Raw genomic sequence first — 20238 nt, forward strand, 5'->3', positions numbered from 1 at the left:
CTTGGCACCTTTTATTTCCCCAGCAAAGGTTTTCAGTCCAGTCAATATAACTAATTCACACTTTATGACCTCCATCCCACTGATGTAGCTATAACTGATGAAGGCCTAGCAAGCATACAAAATATTATAATTTAGTTTATTGCTGATTGTAATGACATTCAAGTCAATGTGGTACATATTTTCACTACTATTTCTTCAGTGTTGTGAATGACACTTGTGTTTCCTTGTTTTAAGAGTGGCTATGTGAACATGTTAGTGATGACAGAAGTTAAAGCTACTTATGCAGACTTCATAGCCTAGTTGAACTGCATGATATCCTCCAAAGCTCCACTGACAGATTCCAGGGATCTCCCGCTTAGCCTATCTCAACTAAACATCAACCAACCTAGTTATTAATTCAAATGTTCCTATTTCATTTGCTACATTATAGTGCTTATTCCCTATAGTGCACTACTTTTGACCCAGATTCGTATAGCCCCTGGTCAAACAGTGCATTATATCGGGAATAGGGTGCCATTTGAGACGTAGCCATGATGTTTCAATACAAAGAGCTATCGCCATTGTTTTTTTACTATATCTCTCACTGTGTTGCAGCTGAATGAGGACATGTGGCTGAATGAGGACATGGATATTCAGCGAGCGGGATATACGCTGCACCGGCAAAATAGAACAGCACACTCCGTTAAGACGAGGGTGGGGCGGTCTTTGCATTTTTGTAAACGACAGCTGATGCACGAAATCTAAGGAAGTCTCTAGATTTTGCTCGCCTGAAGTAGAGTATCTTGTTATAAATTGCAGACCACACTACATGCCTAGAGAGTTTTCAGCTTTTCGTGGCTGTTTATTTAACACCACAGACGGATGCTGGCACTAAGACTGCACTCAGTCAGCTGTATAAGGAAATAAGCAAACAGGAAACCACTCACCCAGAGGCGGCGCACCTAGTGGCCGGAGACTTTAAGGCAGAGAAACTTAAATCAGTTCTACCTAATTTCCATCAACATGTTAAATGTGCAACCAGACGGAAAACAATTCTAGATCACCTGTACTCCACACAGAGATGAATACAAAGCTCTCCCTCGCCCTCCATTTGGTAAATCCGACCACAACTCTATCCTCCTGATTCCTGCTTACAAGCAAAAAATTAAAGCAGAACGCACCAGTGATTCGGTCTATAAAAAAGTGGTCAGATGAAGCAGACGCTACAGGACTGCTTTGCTATCACAGACTGGAACATGTTCCGGGATTCTTCCTATGGCATTGAGGAGTACACCACATCAGTTACTGGCTTTATCAATAAGTGCATTGAGGACATCGTCCCCACAGTAACTGTACGTACATACCCCAACCAGAAGCCATGGATTACAGGCAACATTAGCACTGAGCTAAAGGGTAGCGTCGCCACTTTCAAGGTGCGGGACTCTAACCCAGAAGCTTATAAGATATCCTACTATGCCCTGCGACGAACCATCAAACAGGCAAAGCGTAAATACAGGGCTAAGATTGAATCGTACTACACCGGCTCCGACGCTTGCCTTATGTGGCAGGGCTTGCAAACTATTACAGACTTCAAAGGGAAGCACAACCACGAGCTGCCCAGTGACACGAGCCTACCAGATGAGCTAAATCACTTCTATGCTCTCTTTGAGGCAAGCAACACTGAGGCATGCATGAGAGCATCAGCTGTTCTGGACGACTGTGTGATCACGCTCTCCGTAGCCGACGTGAGTAAGACCTTAAAACAGGTCAACATTCACAAGGCTGAGGGGCCAGATGGATTACCAGGACGTGTGCTCCAGGCATGTGCTGACCAATTGGCAGGTGTCTTCACTGACATTTTCAACATGTCCCTGATTTAGTCTATAATACCAACATGTTTCAAGCAGATCACCATAGTCCCTGTGCCCAAGAACACGAAGGCAACCTGCCTAAATGACTACAGAGCCGTAGCACTCACGTCCATAGCCATGAAGTGCTTTGAAAGGCTGGTAAGGGCATCAACACCATTATCCCAGAAACCTTAGACCCACTCCAATTTGCATACCACCCAAACAGATCTACAGGTGATGCAATCTCTATTGCACTCCACACTGCCCTTTCCCACCTGGGCAAAAGGAATACTTATGTGAGAATGCTATTCATTGACTACAGTTCAGAGTTCAACACCAAAATACTCTCAAAGCTCAACACTAAGCTAAGGATCCTGGGACTGAACACCTCCCTCTGCAACTGGATCCTGGACTTCCTGACGGGCCGCCCCCAGGTGGTGAGGGTAGGTAGCAACATATATGCCATGCTGATCCTCAACACTGGAGCCCCCCAGGGGTGCGTGCTCAGTCCTCTCCTGTACTCTCTGTTCACCCACGACTGCATGGCTAGGCACGACTCCAACACCATCATTAAGTTTGCAGATGACACAACAGTGGTAGGCCTGATCAACGACAAGACAGCGTATAGGGAGGAGGTCAGAGACCTGGTCGGGTGCTGCCAGAATAACAACCTATCCCTCACCGTAACCAAGACTAAGGAGATGACCGTGGACTACAGGAAATGGAGGATTGAGCACGCCCCCATTCTCATTGACGGGGCTGTAGTGGAGCAGGTTGAGAGCTTCAAGTTCCTTGGTGTCCACATCACCAACAAACTAGAATGGTCCAAACACACCAAGACAGTTGTGAAGAGGGCATGACAAAGCCTATGCATAACTTCCGGCGCCGACAGAGATGGCCGCCTCGCTTCGCGTTCCTAGGAAACTATGCAGCTTTTTGTTTTTTTACGTGTTATTTCTTACATTAGTACCCAAGGTCATCTTAGGTTTCATTACATACAGTCAAGAAGAACTGCTGAATATAAGATCAGCGTCAACTCACCATCAGTACGACCAAGAATATGATTTTTGCGAAGCGGATCCTGTGTTCTGCCTTTCAACCAGGACAAAGGAATGGATCCCAGCTGGCGACCCAAAAAAATGACTCCGTAAAAGAGGGAAACGAGGCAGTCTTCTGGTCAGACTCCGGAGACGGGCACATCGTGCACCACTCCCTAGCATTCTTCTCGCCAATGTCCAGTCTCTTGACAACAAGGTTGATGAAATCCGAGCACGGGTAGCATTCCAGAGGGACATCAGAGACTGTAACGTTCTTTGCTTCACGGAAACATGGCTCACTGGAGAGACGCTATCGGAGGCGGTGCAGCCAGCGGGTTTCTCCACGCATCGCGCCGACAGAAACAAACATCTTTCTGGTAAGAAGAGGGGCGGGGGCGTATGCCTTATGGCTAACAAGACATGGTGTGATCACAGAAACATTCAGGAACTCAAATCCTTCTGTTCACCTGATTTAGAATTCCTCACAATCAAATGTCGACCGCATTATCTACCAAGAGAATTCTCCTCGATTATAATCACAGCCGTATATATCCCCCCCCCCAAGCAGACACATCGATGGCTCTGAACGAACTTTATTTGACTCTTAGCAAACTGGAATCTATACATCCTGAGGCTGCATTCATTGTAGCTGGGGATTTTAACAAGGTTAATCTGAAAACAAGACTCCCTAAATTGTATCAGGATATCGATTGCGCAACCAGGGCCGGAAAAACCTTGGATCAATGTTATCCTAACTTCCGCGACGCATGTAAGGCCCTGCCCTGCCCTCCTTTCGGAAAAGCTGACCACGACTCCATTTTGCTGATCCCTGCCTACAGACAGAAACTAAAACAAGAAGCTCCTACGCTGAGGTCTGTCCAATGCTGGTCCGACCAAGCTGAATCCACACTCCAAGACTGCTTCCATCACGTGGACTGGGATATGTTTCGTATTGCGTCAGATAACAACATTGACGAATACGCTGATTCGGTGTGCGAGTTCATTAGAACGTGCGTTGAAGATGTCGTTCCCATAGCAACAATTAAAACATTCCCTAACCAGAAACCGTGGATTGATGGCAGCATTCGCGTGAAACTGAAAGCGCGAACCACTGCTTTTAATCAGGGCGAGGTGACTGGTAACATGACCGAATACAAACAGTGCAGCTATTCCCTCCGCAAGGCTATCAAACAAGCTAAGCGTCAGTATGGAGATAAAGTAGAATCTCAATTCAACGGCTCAGACACAAGAGGTATGTGGCAGGGTCTACAGTCAATCACGGACTACAAGAAGAAAACCAGCCCAGTCACGGACCAGGATGTCTTGCTCCCAGGCAGACTAAATAACTTTTTTGCCCGCTTTGAGGACAATACAGTGCCACTGACTCGGCCTGCAACCAAAACATGCGGACTCTCCTTCACTGCAGCCGATGTGAGGAAAACATTTAAACGTGTTAACCCTCACAAGGCTGCAGGCCCAGACGGCATCCCCAGCCGCGCCCTCAGAGCATGCGCAGACCAGCTGGCCGGTGTGTTTACGGACATATTCCATCAATCCCTATACCAGTCTGCTGTTCCCACATGCTTCAAGAGGGCCACCATTGTTCCTGTTCCCAAGAAAGCTAAGGTAACTGAGCTAAACGACTACCGCTCCATAGCACTCACTTCCGTCATCATGAAGTGCTTTGAGAGACTAGTCAAGGACCATATCACCTCCACCCTACCTGACACCCTAGACCCACTCCAATTTGCTTACCGCCCAAATAGGTCCACAGACGATGCAATCTCAACCACACTGCACACTGCCCTAACCGATCTGGACAAGAGGAATACCTATGTGAGAATGCTGTTCATCGACTACAGCTCGGCATTCAACAACATAGTACCCTCCAAGCTCGTCATCAAGCTCGAGACCCTGAGTCTCGACCCTGCCCTGTGCAACTGGGTACTGGACTTCCTGACGGGCCACCCCCAGGTGGTGAGGGTAGGCAACAACATCTCCACCCCGCTGATCCTCAACACTGGGGCCCCGCAAGGGTGCGTTCTGAGCCCTCTCCTGTACTCCCTGTTCACCCACGACTGCGTGGCCACGCACGCCTCCAACTCGATCATCAAGTTTGCGGACGACACAACAGGGGTAGGCTTGATTACCAACAACGACGAGACGGCCTACAGGGAGGAGGTGAGGGCCCTCGGAGTGTGGTGTCAGGAAAATAACCTCACACTCAACGTCAACAAAACTAAGGAGATGATTGTGGACTTCAGGAAACAGCAGAGGGAACACCCCCCTATCCACATCGATGGAACAGTAGTGGAGAGGGTAGTAAGTTTTAAAATCCTCGGCATACACATCACAGACAAACTGAATTGGTCCACTCACACAGACAGCATCGTGAAGAAGGCGCAGCAGCGCCTCTTCAACCTCAGGAGGCTGAAGAAATTTGGCTTGTCACCAAAAGCACTCACAAACTTCTACAGATGCACAATCGAGAGCATCCTGGCGGGATGTATCACCGCCTGGTACGGCAACTGCACCGCCCACAACCGTAAGGCTCTCCAGAGGGTAGTGAGGTCTGCACAACGCATCACCGGGGGCAAACTACCTGCCCGCCAGGACACCTACACCACCCAATGTTACAGGAAGGCCATAAAGATCATCAAGGACAACAACCACCCGAGCCACTGCCTGTTCACCCCGCTATCATCCAGAAGGCGAGGTCAGTACAAGTGCATCAAAGCTGGGACCGAGAGACTGAAAAACAGCTTCTATCTCAAGGCCATCAGACTGTTAAACAGCCACCACTAATATTGAGTGGCTGCTGCCAACACACTGACTCAACTCCAGCCACTTTAATAATGGAATTGATGGGAAATGATGTAAAATATATCACTAGCCACTTTAAACAATGCTACCTAATATAATGTTTACATACCCTACATTATTCATCTCATATGTATACGTATATACTGTACTCTATATCATCTACTGCATCCTTATGTAATACATGTATCACTAGCCACTTTAACTATGCCACTTTGTTTACATACTCATCTCATATGTATATACTGTACTCGATACCATCTACTGTATCTTGCCTATGCTGCTCTGTACCATCACTCATTCATATATCTTTATGTACATATTCTTTATTCCCTTACACTGTGTATAAGACAGTAGTTTTGGAATTGTTAGTTAGATTACTTGTTGGTTATTACTGCATTGTCGGAACTAGAAGCACAAGCATTTCGCTACACTCGCATTAACATCTGCTAACCATGTGTATGTGACAAGTTAAATTTGATTTGATTTATTCCCCCTCAGAAACTAAAAAGATTTGAAATAGCTCCTCAGATCCTCAAAAGGTTCTACAGCTGCAACATCGAGAGCATGCTGACTGGTTGCATCACTGCCTGGTACGGCAATTGCTCGGCCTTTGACCGCAAGGCACTACAGAGGGTAGTGCGTACGGCCCAGTACATCATTGGGGCTAAGCTGCCTGCCATCCAAGAACCTCTACACCAGGCGATGTCAGAAGAAGGCCCTAAAAATTGTCAAAGACGCCAGCCACCCCAGTCATAGACTGTTCTCTCTACTTCCACATGGCAAGCGGTACCGGTGTGCCAAGTCTAGGACAAAAAGGCTCCTCAACAGTTTTTACCCCCAAGTCATAAGACTCCTGAACAGGTAGTCAAATGGCTACTCGGGCTATTTGCATTGTGTGCCCCCCCCGCCCCCAACCCCTCTTTCATGCTGCTTCTTCTCTCTGTTTATCATATACAGTATGCATAGTCACTTGAACTATACATTCATGTACATACTACTTCAATTGGCCTGACCAACTAGTGCCTCCGCACATTGGCTAACCGGGCTACCTGCATTGTGTCCCGCCACCCGCCAACCCCTGTTTTACGCTATTGCTACTCTCACTTCATCATATATGCATAGTCACTTTAACCATATCTACATAGACATACCACCTCAATCAGCCCGACTAACCGGTTCCTGTATGCAGCCTCTCTACTGTTATAGCCTCTCTACTGTCATATTACTGTCATATTACTGTTGTTTTTATTTATTTACGTACCTATTGTTCACATAATACCTTTTTGCACTGTTGGTTAGAGCCTGTAAGTAAGCATTTCACTGTAAGGGCTACACCTGTTGTATTCGGCACACGTGACAAATAAACTTTGATTTGATATAATGGTGCTGGTTGACAGTGGGATCCAGGTAGTAGATTGTACTATAGTAAATGGGGTTGCTGTAGCGTCAAAGGAGTTCAGTAATTGTGATCTCCTACTTCCTTCAGAAACAATATCCAGACAGGGACCCATTTTTATTGTTTGGACCCTAAAATAAGTGTATATGTTATACAATATATATCACTGATCACAGGTTTTTGTTGAACACCGTTGCCTTGGATGTAAAACGTCTGATACCTGATATCGGCATTATTTACACTAGGTCAACATCCTAATTTGTGCAGTGTTTCTTTACACACTTCTGCAATGTACTTTCACTATTTTATACATTTTGTGTGCTTTGTTTGGAGTTGTATTTTTCAACCGAGACTGTATCACTATTGATGTCGACCACAGATGCAGCAACCAATAATTTATGGCAAGTTAGTGTAACAGTTTGCAGTGCTGTTGTTGAAGCTAAGCACCACTGAAGTGGGTACTTCATTATGAACTGTGCATGCCTACTCCTGCTATGTAATGCTTTAAAATGTAGCTGATGAGCGTTTTCAATGATTGAGCTGTATCGTATTAATGGAAACCAAGACTGTTCTCAGGGCAGGTCTGCCGGTTTTGACTAGCATAAGTAACTTTTCGCAGCAGGTTAGGAGAACATGTATAATTAAGATAATTAACGTGGCGGGTTTAGGAGAATTAGGTTAAGGTTAGGAAAGGGTTAGCTAAAATGCAAAAATAGTCTCAAAGCCACTCAAACATATTTATCTACATCCAGGCCTGCCCTGAGAACAGACTTGGTTTCCACTAATGTGATTCTGCACTAATTGCAGTCATTCGATGTAGAATAATTCTTATTATAAACTGGGTGGTTCAAGCCATGAATTGGTTGACAGCCATGGTATATCAGACATTTTTTTTACTGCTCTAATTACATTGGTAACCAGCTTATAATGGCAATAAGGCACCTCAGGGATTTGTGGTATATGACCTATATATACCATGGCTAAGGTCTGTATCCAAGCATTCCATGTTACGTTGTGCACAAGAACAGCCCTTAGCCATGGTGTATTAGCCATATACCAAACCCCTATGGCCTTATTGCTTAATTATATTATTCCTTTCTAAATAATATGGACATGTCTTCCCAAAAGGGAGGGAACTGTGAACACAAGAAACATTGAACAAACAAAGAGGAACATTTTAATCAAAGATATGATTCAATTGAAAATGTAGTTGTAAAAAATATAAAGATTGCATGATTTATCAACATGTATATGTTTGTTACAAAATTACACTAGGTGACTGGTTATTTAGGAATCAGTTTAGCTAACATGTACAAACCCATCAATGTGGAGTGGGAATGTGTAACTACTTTGTTTAATGTTCCAGAACTTTACAACAATTAACAATAAACACAGTTCCACTGTTTGTTTTCTTGTCTTTTCTGATTTGATCAGTTTGTAGAGCATGGCGTCCACAATGCCAAGATGGTGGGTTCAATTCCAGGGACAACCAATATGTAAAATGTATGCACACATGTCTGTAAGTCGCTTTGGATAAAAACATCTGCTAAATGGCATTATCATATCCTACTTAGGAAAGTGCTATAATGAGTAATTTACCTTTGAGAAGAGTTATAACTCTTTCACTTTGAAGGATATCAAAGTATATGCACTGAGTGTACAGAACATTAGGAACACCTTCCTAATATTGAGTTGCACCCCCTTTTGCCCTCAGAACAGCCTCAACTCGTTGGGCATCGACCACAAGGTGTCGCAAGCGTTCCACAGGGGTGCTGGTTCATGTTGACTCCAATACTTCCAAAAGTTGTGTTAAGTTGACTGGATGTCCTTTGGATGGTGGGCCATTCTTGATACACACAGGAAACTGTTGAGCGTGAAAAACCCAGCAGCGTTGCAGTTCTTGAAACACTTGAACCGGTGCGCCTGGCACCTACCACCATACCCCATTCAAAAGCACTTAAATATTTTGTCTTGCCCATTCACCCTCTGAATGGCACACATTCACAATTCATGTCTCAAGGCTTGAACATATTTCTTTAACTTGTCTCCTTCATCTACACTGATTGAAGTGGATTTAACAGGTGACATCAATAAGGGATCATAGCTTTCACCTGGATTCACCTGGTCAGTCTATGTCATGGAAAGAGCAGGTGTTCCTAATGTTTTGTGCACTGTAGTTTTGTACATTTGGTTAACATGGTGCAAATAAGGTGCAAATAGAATACTATTTGACTCAATAATCAGCATTGATAATCATGGTACACAGCATATTGTATCACAGGGTCTGAACGACCCTCTCCCTATAAAAGTCAGCATGTCAAAGCAGCTGAATGTTGTGACGGCGAGAGCAATCTCATTCTTTACCTGGAGATTGGCATTAAAATGACTCACATAGTAAATCCTGAATGCATTGTATGGAACAAAGCATACTATAATGACCAGCATAAAGAAAATACTTTTGATCTGAGCCCAAAACTCCTGTTGCGAGAAGATCATCGCCCTGTGAGTTCTGTACACACACCACAGAATACACATCTGACAACAGCCCAGGGCTAATGTAAGTATGATGATGAGAGCACTGAGGATGTAGTTCAGCACAGCTACAGCATGTTCCTCATCAAAAACCCCTCCAAAGTTAAAGCACTGATTGTCACTGGTGGTTGTGTTACTGTCTGTAGATGATCCATATTTCACAGCAGTTAAAGGGACCACCACAATTAGAATGAGGCGCCAGACTGCAGCACTGGCCCCCACGGCATGTAGCCTCCTGTAGAACACCTGCTTAGAACTCCTGAAGAAGTCGTGATAGCGGATCACCAGAATTATCACGTAGAAGATAAAGGCTAGGTACATGTGAGCGAGGATCATGGCACTGACCACCTTGCAGAAGTTAGGGCCGAGATGCCACTCGCCGGCCGCATAGAAATAGAGGCGGAAGGGCACAGTCAGGAGAAAGAGGATGTGGACCATGATCAGGTTCAAGACGGCTGTGGTGGTCACCGAGCAGGCGTTGAACTTGATGTTGTTGATCATGAGGGACATGCTGATGATCCCTCCAATAAGCACTATAGTGTATATTGACAGCAATGCATATCTGTATGATTGAGGTATGACATTGTCATCTATGTTGTCGCAAGATGTATTGCTCTCATTCCCCATTCTCTCGTCTTGGGTCTCTGAAATGCTAAATAAGGAGTAAGTTTGAAGTAAGACATTTAACACTATTATTTAGATACAAAGAGTATGCTTATAAATTCACTGTTTGGTTAGTTAGGTGGTCGTCTTACCTTAGTTGAATGCACCAACTGTGAGTGGCTCTGGATAAGAGCATCTGCTAAATGACCAAAATGTGAATGTAGATGTAAATGTAGAAGACAAGAGGCGGTGGAAGTAAAAGTGTCAATAGTACAGTATGTAAATACTGTTGTAGGCAACTGTATAGAAAATGGACATAGATCTACCCATACCCATAGAATCTGTACATAGCTAAACTGTCATGTTTTGTCATTTATTATCTTGTCTTGTCCCTGTGCTTCCCATTCTATTCGTTTCCCTCTGCTGGTCTTATTAGGTTCTTTCCCTCTTTCTATCCCTCTCTCTCCCCCTCCCTCTCTCACTCTCTCGCTCTCTCTTCTCTCTATCGTTCCGTTCCTGCTCCCAGCTGTTCCTATTCCCCTTATCATCATTTAGTCTTCCCACACCTGTTCCCGATCCTTTTCCCTGATTAGAGTCCCTATTTCACTCCTTGTTTCCCGTACCTGCCCTGTCGGATCCTCATTTATAATTCACCGTGCTGTGTCTATGTTTTGCCCTGTCGTGTCGTGTTTCCCTCAGATGCTGCGTGGTGAGCAGGTGTCTGAGTCTGCTAGGTTCAAGTGCCTTCCCGAGGCAACCTGCAGTTCTCGATCAAGTCTCCAGTCCGTTCTCGTCTTTACATGTAGTATTATGCTTTTTGTTTTGTAAAGTTTATTCTGGATTAAATACTCTGTTTTCGCCAAGTCGCTTTTGGGTCCTCATTCACCTGCATGACAGAAGGATCCGACCAAGGAATGGACCCAGCGACTACAGACGCTCGTAACACTGCCGTCGAGATCCAAGGAGCCATGCTCGGCAGACACGAGCAGGAATTGTCTGCTGCTCGCCATGCCGTGGAGAGCCTGGCCGCTCAGGTTTCCGACCTCTCTGGACAGTTCCAGAGTCTTCGTCTCGTGCCACCTGTTACTTCCTGGCCTGCCGAGCCTCCAGAAACTAGGGTTAATAACCCACCTTGCTACTCCGGGCAGCCCACTGAGTGCCGCTCCTTTCTCACCCAGTGTGAGATTGTGTTCTCTCTCCAACCCAACACATACTCTAGAGAGAGAGCTCGGGTTGCTTACGTCATTTCACTCCTTACTGGCCGGGCCCGAGAGTGGGGCACAGCTATCTGGGAGGCAAGGGCTGATTGTTCTAACAATTACCAGAACTTTAAAGAGGAGATGATTCGGGTTTTTGACCGTTCAGTTTTTGGTGGGGAGGCTTCTAGGGTCCTGGCTTCCCTATGCCAAGGTGATCGATCCATAACGGATTACTCTATAGAGTTTCGTACTCTTGCTGCCTCTAGTGACTGGAACGAGCCGGCGCTGCTCGCTCGTTTTCTGGAGGGACTCCACACAGTGGTCAAAGATGAGATTCTCTCTCGGGAGGTTCCTTCCAGTGTGGACTCTTTGATTGCTCTCGCCATCCGCATAGAACGACGGGTAGATCTTCGTCACCAGGCTCGTGGAAGAGAGCTCGCATCAACGGTGTTTCCCTGCTCCGCATCGCAACCATCTCCCTCCTCTGGCTCTGAGACTGAGCCCATGCAGCTGGGAGGGATTCGCATCTCGACTAAGGAGAGGGAACGGAGGATCACCAACCGCCTGTGCCTCTATTGCGGATTTGATGGACATTTTGTTAATTCATGTCCAGTAAGAGGCCAGAGCCCATCAGTAAGCGGAGGGCTACTGGTGAGCGCTACTACTCAGGTCTCTTCATCTAGATCTTGTACTACTATGTCGGTCCATCTACGCTGGACCGGTTCGGGTGCTACATGCAGTGCCTTGATTGACTCTGGGGCTGAGGGTTGTTTCATGGACGAAGCATGGGTTCGGAAACATAACATTCCTTTCAGACAGTTAGACAAGCCTACGCCCATGTTTGCCTTAGATGGTAGTCATCTTCCCAGTATCAGAATTGAGACACTACCTTTAACTCTCACAGTATCTGGTAACCACAGTGAGACTATTTCTTTTTTGATTTTTCGTTCACCTTTCACACCTGTTGTTTTGGGTCATCCCTGGCTAGTATGTCATAATCCTTCTATTAATTGGTCTTGTAATTCTATCCTATCCTGGAACGTATCTTGTCATGTGAAGTGCTTAATGTCTGCCATCCCTCCCATTTCTTCTGTCCCCACTTCTCAGGAGGAACCTGGCGATTTGACAGGAGTGCCGGAGGAATATCATGATCTGCGCACGGTCTTCAGTCGGTCCCGAGCCAACTCCCTTCCTCCTCACCGGTCGTATGATTGTAGTATTGATCTCCTTCCGGGGACCACTCCTCCTCGGGGTAGACTATACTCTCTGTCGGCTCCCGAACGTAAGGCTCTCGAGGATTATTTATCTGTGTCTCTTGACGCCGGTACCATAGTGCCTTCTTCCTCTCCGGCCGGGGCGGGGTTCTTTTTGTTAAGAAGAAGGACGGTACTCTGCGCCCCTGCGTGGATTATCGAGGGCTGAATGACATAACGGTTAAGAATCGTTATCCGCTTCCCCTTATGTCATCAGCCTTCGAGATTCTGCAGGGAGCCAGGTGCTTTACTAAGTTGGACCTTCGTAACGCTTACCATCTCGTGCGCATCAGAGAGGGGGACGAGTGGAAAACGGCGTTTAACACTCCGTTAGGGCATTTTGAGTACCGGGTTCTGCCGTTTGGTCTCGCCAATGCGCCAGCTGTTTTTCAGGCATTAGTTAATGATGTTCTGAGAGACATGCTGAACATCTTTGTTTTTGTCTATCTTGACGATATCCTGATTTTTTCACCGTCACTCGAGATTCATGTTCAGCACGTTCGACGTGTTCTACAGCGCCTTTTAGAGAATTGTCTCTACGTAAAGGCTGAGAAGTGCTCTTTTCATGTCTCCTCCGTTACTTTTCTCGGTTCCGTTATTTCCGCTGAAGGCATTCAGATGGATTCCGCTAAGGTCCAAGCTGTCAGTGATTGGCCCGTTCCAAGGTCACGTGTCGAGTTGCAGCGCTTTTTAGGTTTCGCTAATTTCTATCGGCGTTTCATTCGTAATTTCGGTCAAGTTGCTGCCCCTCTCACAGCTCTTACTTCTGTCAAGACGTGTTTTAAGTGGTCCGGTTCCGCCCAGGGAGCTTTTGATCTTCTAAAAGAACGTTTTACGTCCGCTCCTATCCTCGTTACTCCTGACGTCACTAGACAATTCATTGTCGAGGTTGACGCTTCAGAGGTAGGCGTGGGAGCCATTCTATCCCAGCGCTTCCAGTCTGACGATAAGGTTCATCCTTGCGCTTATTTTTCTCATCGCCTGTCGCCATCTGAGCGCAACTATGATGTGGGTAACCGTGAACTGCTCGCCATCCGCTTAGCCCTAGGCGAATGGCGACAGTGGTTGGAGGGGGCGACCGTTCCTTTTGTCGTTTGGACAGACCATAAGAACCTTGAGTACATCCGTTCTGCCAAACGACTTAATGCCCGTCAAGCTCGTTGGGCGTTGTTTTTCGCTCGTTTCGAGTTTGTGATTTCTTACCGTCCGGGTAGCAAGAACACCAAGCCTGATGCCTTATCCCGTCTGTTTAGTTCTTCTGTGGCTTCTACTGATCCCGAGGGGATTCTTCCTTATGGGCGTGTTGTCGGGTTGACAGTCTGGGGAATTGAAAGACAGGTTAAGCAAGCACTCACGCACACTGCGTCGCCGCGCGCTTGTCCTAGTAACCTCCTTTTCGTTCCTGTTTCCACTCGTCTGGCTGTTCTTCAGTGGGCTCACTCTGCCAAGTTAGCTGGTCATCCCGGTGTTCGAGGCACTCTTGCGTCTATTCGCCAGCGCTTTTGGTGGCCGACTCAGGAGCGTGACACGCGCCGTTTCGTGGCTGCTTGTTCGGACTGCGCGCAGACTAAGTCGGGTAACTCTCCTCCTGCCGGTCGTCTCAGACCGCTCCCCATTCCTTCTCGACCATGGTCTCACATCGCCCTAGACTTCATTACCGGTCTGCCTTTGTCTGCGGGGAAGACTGTGATTCTTACGGTTGTCGATAGGTTCTCTAAGGCGGCACATTTCATTCCCCTCGCTAAACTTCCTTCCGCTAAGGAGACGGCACAAATCATTATCGAGAATGTGTTCAGAATTCATGGCCTCCCGTTAGACGCCGTTTCAGACAGAGGCCCGCAATTCACGTCACAGTTTTGGAGGGAGTTCTGTCGTTTGATTGGTGCGTCCGTCAGTCTCTCTTCCGGGTTTCATCCCCAGTCTAACGGTCAAGCAGAGAGGGCCAATCAGACGATTGGTCGCATACTACGCAGCCTTTCTTTCAGAAACCCTGCGTCTTGGGCAGAACAGCTCCCCTGGGCAGAATACGCTCACAACTCGCTTCCTTCGTCTGCTACCGGGTTATCTCCGTTTCAGAGTAGTCTGGGTTATCAGCCTCCTCTATTCTCTTCCCAGCTTGCCGAGTCCAGCGTTCCCTCCGCTCAAGCGTTTGTCCAACGTTGTGAGCGCACCTGGAGGAGGGTGAGGTCTGCACTTTGCCGCTACAGGGCACAGACTGTGAGAGCCGCCAATAAACGCAGGATTAAGAGTCCTAGGTATTGTTGCGGCCAGAGAGTGTGGCTTTCCACTCGCAACCTTCCTCTTACGACAGCTTCTCGTAAGTTGACTCCGCGGTTCATTGGTCCGTTCCGTGTCTCCCAGGTCGTCAATCCTGTCGCTGTGCGACTGCTTCTTCCGCGACATCTTCGTCGCGTCCATCCTGTCTTCCATGTCTCCTGTGTTAAGCCCTTTCTTCGCACCCCCGTTCGTCTTCCCTTCCCCCTCCCGTCCTTGTCGAGAGCGCACCTATTTACAAGGTACATAAGATCATGGACATGCGTTCTCGGGGACGGGGTCACCAATACTTAGTGGATTGGGAGGGTTACGGTCCTGAGGAGAGGAGTTGGGTTCCGTCTCGGGACGTGCTGGACCGTTCACTCATTGATGATTTCCTCCGTTGCCGCCAGGATTCCTCCTCGAGTGCGCCAGGAGGCGCTCGGTGAGTGGGGGGGTACTGTCATGTTTTGTCATTTATTATCTTGTCTTGTCCCTGTGCTTCCCATTCTATTTGTTTCCCTCTGCTGGTCTTATTAGGTTCTTTCCCTCTTTCTATCCCTCTCTCTCCCCCTCCCTCTCTCACTCTCTCGCTCTCTCTTCTCTCTATCGTTCCGTTCCTGCTCCCAGCTGTTCCTATTCCCCTTATCATCATTTAGTCTTCCCACACCTGTTCCCGATCCTTTTCCCTGATTAGAGTCCCTATTTCACTCCTTGTTTCCCGTACCTGCCCTGTCGGATCCTCATTTATAATTCACCGTGCTGTGTCTATGTTTTGCCCTGTCGTGTCGTGTTTCCCTCAGATGCTGCGTGGTGAGCAGGTGTCTGAGTCTGCTAGGTTCAAGTGCCTTCCCGAGGCAACCTGCAGTTCTCGATCAAGTCTCCAGTCCGTTCTCGTCTTTACGTGTAGTATTATGCTTTTTGTTTTGTAAAGTTTATTCTGGATTAAATACTCTGTTTTCGCCAAGTCGCTTTTGGGTCCTCATTCACCTGCATGACATAAACAGCACTGACAAATAACAGTCATGATCTAAGTCATCTGAAAAGCCCAATAAAGAGATCTGGCAAAGGGAATACGTGAGAATATAGTAAAACAGACAAGATCTGAATAAATAGAAACACAAATTCAGCTGACCCTCTTCTGAAGCAACACGAGAGAAACACATGGTCATACCTTTGACATAACATAAGGTTGTCCTTTTCAGAGTACTCACCGGCTGCATACACACCGAAGAACTGGCCTCTCCAGTAGTCATTGGTATGCAGATACGACCTGTCAGGAGGTACAGTTGGATAATTATTGACTCCAATGACAAGAGTTTTTCTGCGTGTGGCTTGTAGCTGATAGATTTTACCAGATTTCTAGTAAAGTACAGTACCAGTAATAAGTTTGGGCACACCTACTCATTCAAGGGATTTTCTTTATTTTTACTAATTTCTACATTGTAGAATAATAGTGAGGACATCAAAACTATGAAATAACACATATGGAATCATGTAATAACCAAAATAACTGTTAAACAAATCTAAATGTATTTTAGATTTTAGATTCTTCAAAGTAGCCATCCTTTGCCTTGATAACAGCTTTGCACACTCTTGGCATTCTCTCAACCAGCTTCATGAGGCAGTCACCTGGGGTGCATTTCAATTAACAGGTGCCTTGTTAAAAGTTCATTTGTGGAATTTCTTTCCATCTTAATGCGTTTGAGCCAATCAGTTGTCTTGTGACAAGGTAGGGAGATGGTATAAAGAAGATTGCCCTATTTGCTAAAAAAAGACCAAGTCCATATTATGGCAAGAACAGCTCAAATAAGCAAAGAGAAACGACAGTAAATCATTACTTCAGGACATGGTCAGTCAATATGAAACATTTCAAGAACTTTGAAAGTTTCTTCAAGTGCAGTCGCAAAAACCATCAAGTGCTATGATGAAACTGTCTCTCATGAGGACCGCCACAGGAAAGGAAGGCCCAGAGTTACCACTGCTGCAGAGGATAAGTTAGTTGGAGTTACGAGCCTCCGATTGCAGCCCAAATAAATGCTTCACTGAGTGGTCAAATCTCTGCAAAGAAACCACTACTAAAGGACACCAATAATAAGAAAAGACTTGCTTGGGCCAAGAAACAAGAGCAATGGACATTAGACCGCTGGAATTCTTCTCTCCACTGGCTTCCAGTTGAAGCCCGCATCCGCTACAAGACCATGGTGCTTGCCTACGGAGCTGTGAGGGGAACGGAGCTGTGAGGAGCTGTGAGGGGAACGGCACCTCAGTACCTCCAGGCTCTGATCAGGCCCTACACCCAAACAAGGGCACTGCGTTCATCCACCTCTGGCCTGCTCTCCTCCCTACCACTGAGGAAGTACAGCTCCCGCTCAGCCCAGTCAAAACTGTTCGCTGCTCTGGCCCCCCCAATGGTGGAACAAACTCCCTCACGACGCCAGGACAGCGGAGTCAATCACCAGCTTCCGGAGACACCTGAAACCCCACCTCTTTAAGGAATACCTAGGATAGGATAAGTATTCCCTCTCCCCCCCCCCCCCCTTTAAGATTTAGATGCACTATTGTAAAGTGACTGTTCCACTGGATGTCATAAGGTGAATGCACCAATTTGTAAGTCGCTCTGGATAAGAGCGTCTGCTAAATGACTTAAATGTAATGTAAATGGAATTCTTTCTTTGGTCTGATGAGTCAAAATTTGAGATTTTTGGTTCCAACCGCCGTGTCTTTGTGAGACGCAGAGTAGGCGAACGGACAATCTCTGCATGTGTGGTTCCCACTGTGAAGCATGGAGGATGAGGTGTGACGGTGTGGGGGTGCTTTGCTGGTGACCCTCTCAGTGATTTATTTAGAATTCAAGGCACACTTAACCAGCATGTCTACCACAGCATTTTGCAGCGATACGCCATCCCATCTGGTTTGCGCTTAGCGGGACTATCATTTGTTTTTCAACACTACAATGACCCAAAACACACCTCCAGGCTGTGTAAGGGCTACTTGAACAAGAAGAAGAGTGATGGAGTGCTGCATCAGATGACCTGGCCTCCATAATCACCGACCTCAACCCAATTGAGATGGTTTGGGATGAGTTGGACCGCAGAGTGAAGGAAAAGCAGTCAACAAGTCCTCAGCATATGTGGGAACTCCTTCAAGACTGTTGGAAAATAATTCCTCATGACGTTGGTTGAGAGAATGCCAAGAGTGTGCAAAGCTGTCATCAAGGCTGTCATCAAGATTTTAGATTCTACTTTGAAGAATCTAAAATCTAAAATCTATTTTGATTTGTTGAACACTTTTTTGGTTACTACATGATTCCATATGTGTTATTTTATAGTTTTGATGTCTTCACTATTATTCTACAATGTAGAAAATAGTACAAATAAATAAAAACAGTTGAATGAGTAGATGTGTCCAAACTTTTGACTGGGACTGTAGATCAATTTATCTACGGCGGAAATATAACCAAATACTTCCTATTACTGACAGGCGAGACGTGAAAGCAAATATTGGCTGAATATCAAAGATAAGGTTACAGTAATTCCCTTTGGGTTTATATATTGTCAATGCTAATTTACCATTTACTGAGAGCAGGAGCAGGAGTCTCTGGATGCAGTAAATCTGTCTGCCAGGAAGGTACCCAACATGTTATGTAGATCATGACACTGAGACACTCGTCTTTATCTTAGGAGACATATTTCATAATCCTTTATTAGTGCAGAATAGAGAACTGAAATAAGGAACTAAAACACCTTTCTAATCTACAGCATCACTAAATGGAATGTCAACAAATACCCTTACGTTTTCCTCCCAATGATAAAGCATGAACTGAAGAAGCCCAGAACATTTCCTGATTCCTTTGTATTGCCTTTGTAAACCGGCTTAATTTAGCTATTGGTGGTACGGCATAAAAGTTACTTCCAACATTGCATCAATTGTACTGTATGCACAGCACATTCGCACAACGTCTTCAATTTTGAATTGTGTAGATATATGTAGTACCATTTCATTTTTAAAGGCAATACAAAGAAATCAAGAAGTGTAAGGGGCTTCTCCAGTCCATACTTTATCAGTGGGAGGAGCATTAAAGGGTATTTGTTGACTTTCCATTTAGTGATGGTGTAGATCATAAAGGTGTTTCAGTTCATTGTTTTCAGTTCTCTTTTCTGCACCAATAAATGATTTTGAAATATGTTACCTGGAACCGGCTCCTGCACCTTGGGTCAAAGTGAGAGCCAGGTGAAACCAAGCTCCAGCACTTTACGGGTCCAAAGAGAAGTTAAAACACAGGTTAAAAGTACGATAAACTAAGGTTAGGTCTAGGGTTAACCCTAGCTTCATGTCCACATCCTGGTTCAACCCTAACTTAAGCCTCACCCACAACCCTAACCCTAGCTTCATGTCCACATCCCGGTTCAACCCTAATGTCCACATCCCAGTTCAAACCTAGCCTCAACCACAACCCGAACCCTAGCTTCATGTCCACATCCCGGTTCAACCCTAATGTCCACATCCCAGTTCAAACCTAGCCTCAACCACAACCCGAACCCTAGCTTCATGTCCACATCCCGGTTCAACCCTAATGTCCACATCCCAGTTCAAACCTAGCCTCAACCACAACCCGAACCCTAGCTTCATGTCCACATCCCGGGTTCAACACTTTCCCTTGCCTCAACCACAACCCTAGCTTCATGTCCATATTCCAGTTCATCTCCAACCACAACCCTTATCCTAATCTTGGCATAACCCTAACTAGGTTTGAATAGCAACCGGGGTACGGAGATTTTCCACCCAAACCCACTCCCCTTATTCGGGATAAATATCTGCAAAAAAAACGGTAAATTCAAATAAATTATTTCTATGAACAGCATGACGTGAAATGGAACTGTTAAATGATATGTGATGTCTACATCTGTCTTCTCTATGGACCCCGGCCTACTCTCTGCTATCTGTATGATCAATCATTAAAGCTCAGGGTGGGGACAGACAGCGGATCTCAGTATAGAGCACAGCGCATAATGCATGTATCATCTCATCAGGGTAACTTTTTTTCTTATGAAAGGTAGGACTACATTTGTTGCAGTAATATAAAGACTGAATGTGGTCTAATTTACGTATCTCAATCTGGCGATTTGTTTTATTTAATTGCAGCTGCAGAGTTTTAAAACAGCATATCACGCAAATATTGTTACCTTAAATGACTGCACATGCGGGCACTTTCACAATCGTTCTCTCTCTCCATCAATTCTATTCAAATTGCATCCAAAATGGACATTGATCTATCATACCCATAGAATCTGTACATCTGTCCGGGGGTGT

The 20238-nt window shown here is 45.9% G+C and overlaps 1 protein-coding gene across 2 annotated transcripts; it reads right to left on the reverse strand.

Moving 5' to 3' along the window:
• Window positions 1-9135: 9135 nt before the first annotated feature.
• Window positions 9136-19327, reverse strand: LOC124010199 (probable G-protein coupled receptor 141). 2 transcript variants are annotated; one of them, XM_046322610.1, is made up of 5 exons: window positions 19118-19327; window positions 18498-18603; window positions 16140-16198; window positions 10373-10419; window positions 9136-10269 (listed from the first exon to the last, which is right to left on the reverse strand). In XM_046322610.1, exons 3-5 carry the CDS (start codon window positions 16179-16181, stop codon window positions 9339-9341), a joined length of 1020 nt encoding a protein of 339 aa, XP_046178566.1. In that variant the 5' UTR covers window positions 16182-16198; window positions 18498-18603; window positions 19118-19327; the 3' UTR covers window positions 9136-9338. The 2 variants fall into 2 exon arrangements, with proteins under 2 accessions (XP_046178566.1, XP_046178565.1); XM_046322609.1 differs by lacking the exon at window positions 19118-19327 and having other exon boundaries at window positions 18498-18705.
• Between the last annotated feature and the right edge of the window lie 911 nt (window positions 19328-20238).

The sequence above is a fragment of the Oncorhynchus gorbuscha genome, linkage group LG22 (assembly GCF_021184085.1).
Source record: "Oncorhynchus gorbuscha isolate QuinsamMale2020 ecotype Even-year linkage group LG22, OgorEven_v1.0, whole genome shotgun sequence".
NCBI classification, from domain to species: Eukaryota; Metazoa; Chordata; class Actinopteri; order Salmoniformes; family Salmonidae; genus Oncorhynchus; species Oncorhynchus gorbuscha.

Bases quoted from the DNA above. Each gene is read 5' to 3' on its own strand.
- LOC124010199 (XM_046322610.1), bottom strand. From the start codon at position 16,181: ATGACTACTGGAGAGGCCAGTTCTTCGGTGTGTATGCAGCCG. The intron at 10,420-16,139 runs GTGAGTACTCTG...TTGGTCATTTAG, and splicing joins CTTCGGTGTGTATGCAGCCG to CAGATGCTCTTATCCAGAGC. The intron at 10,270-10,372 runs GTAAGACGACCA...CTCCTTATTTAG, and splicing joins AGTTGGTGCATTCAACTAAG to CATTTCAGAGACCCAAGACG.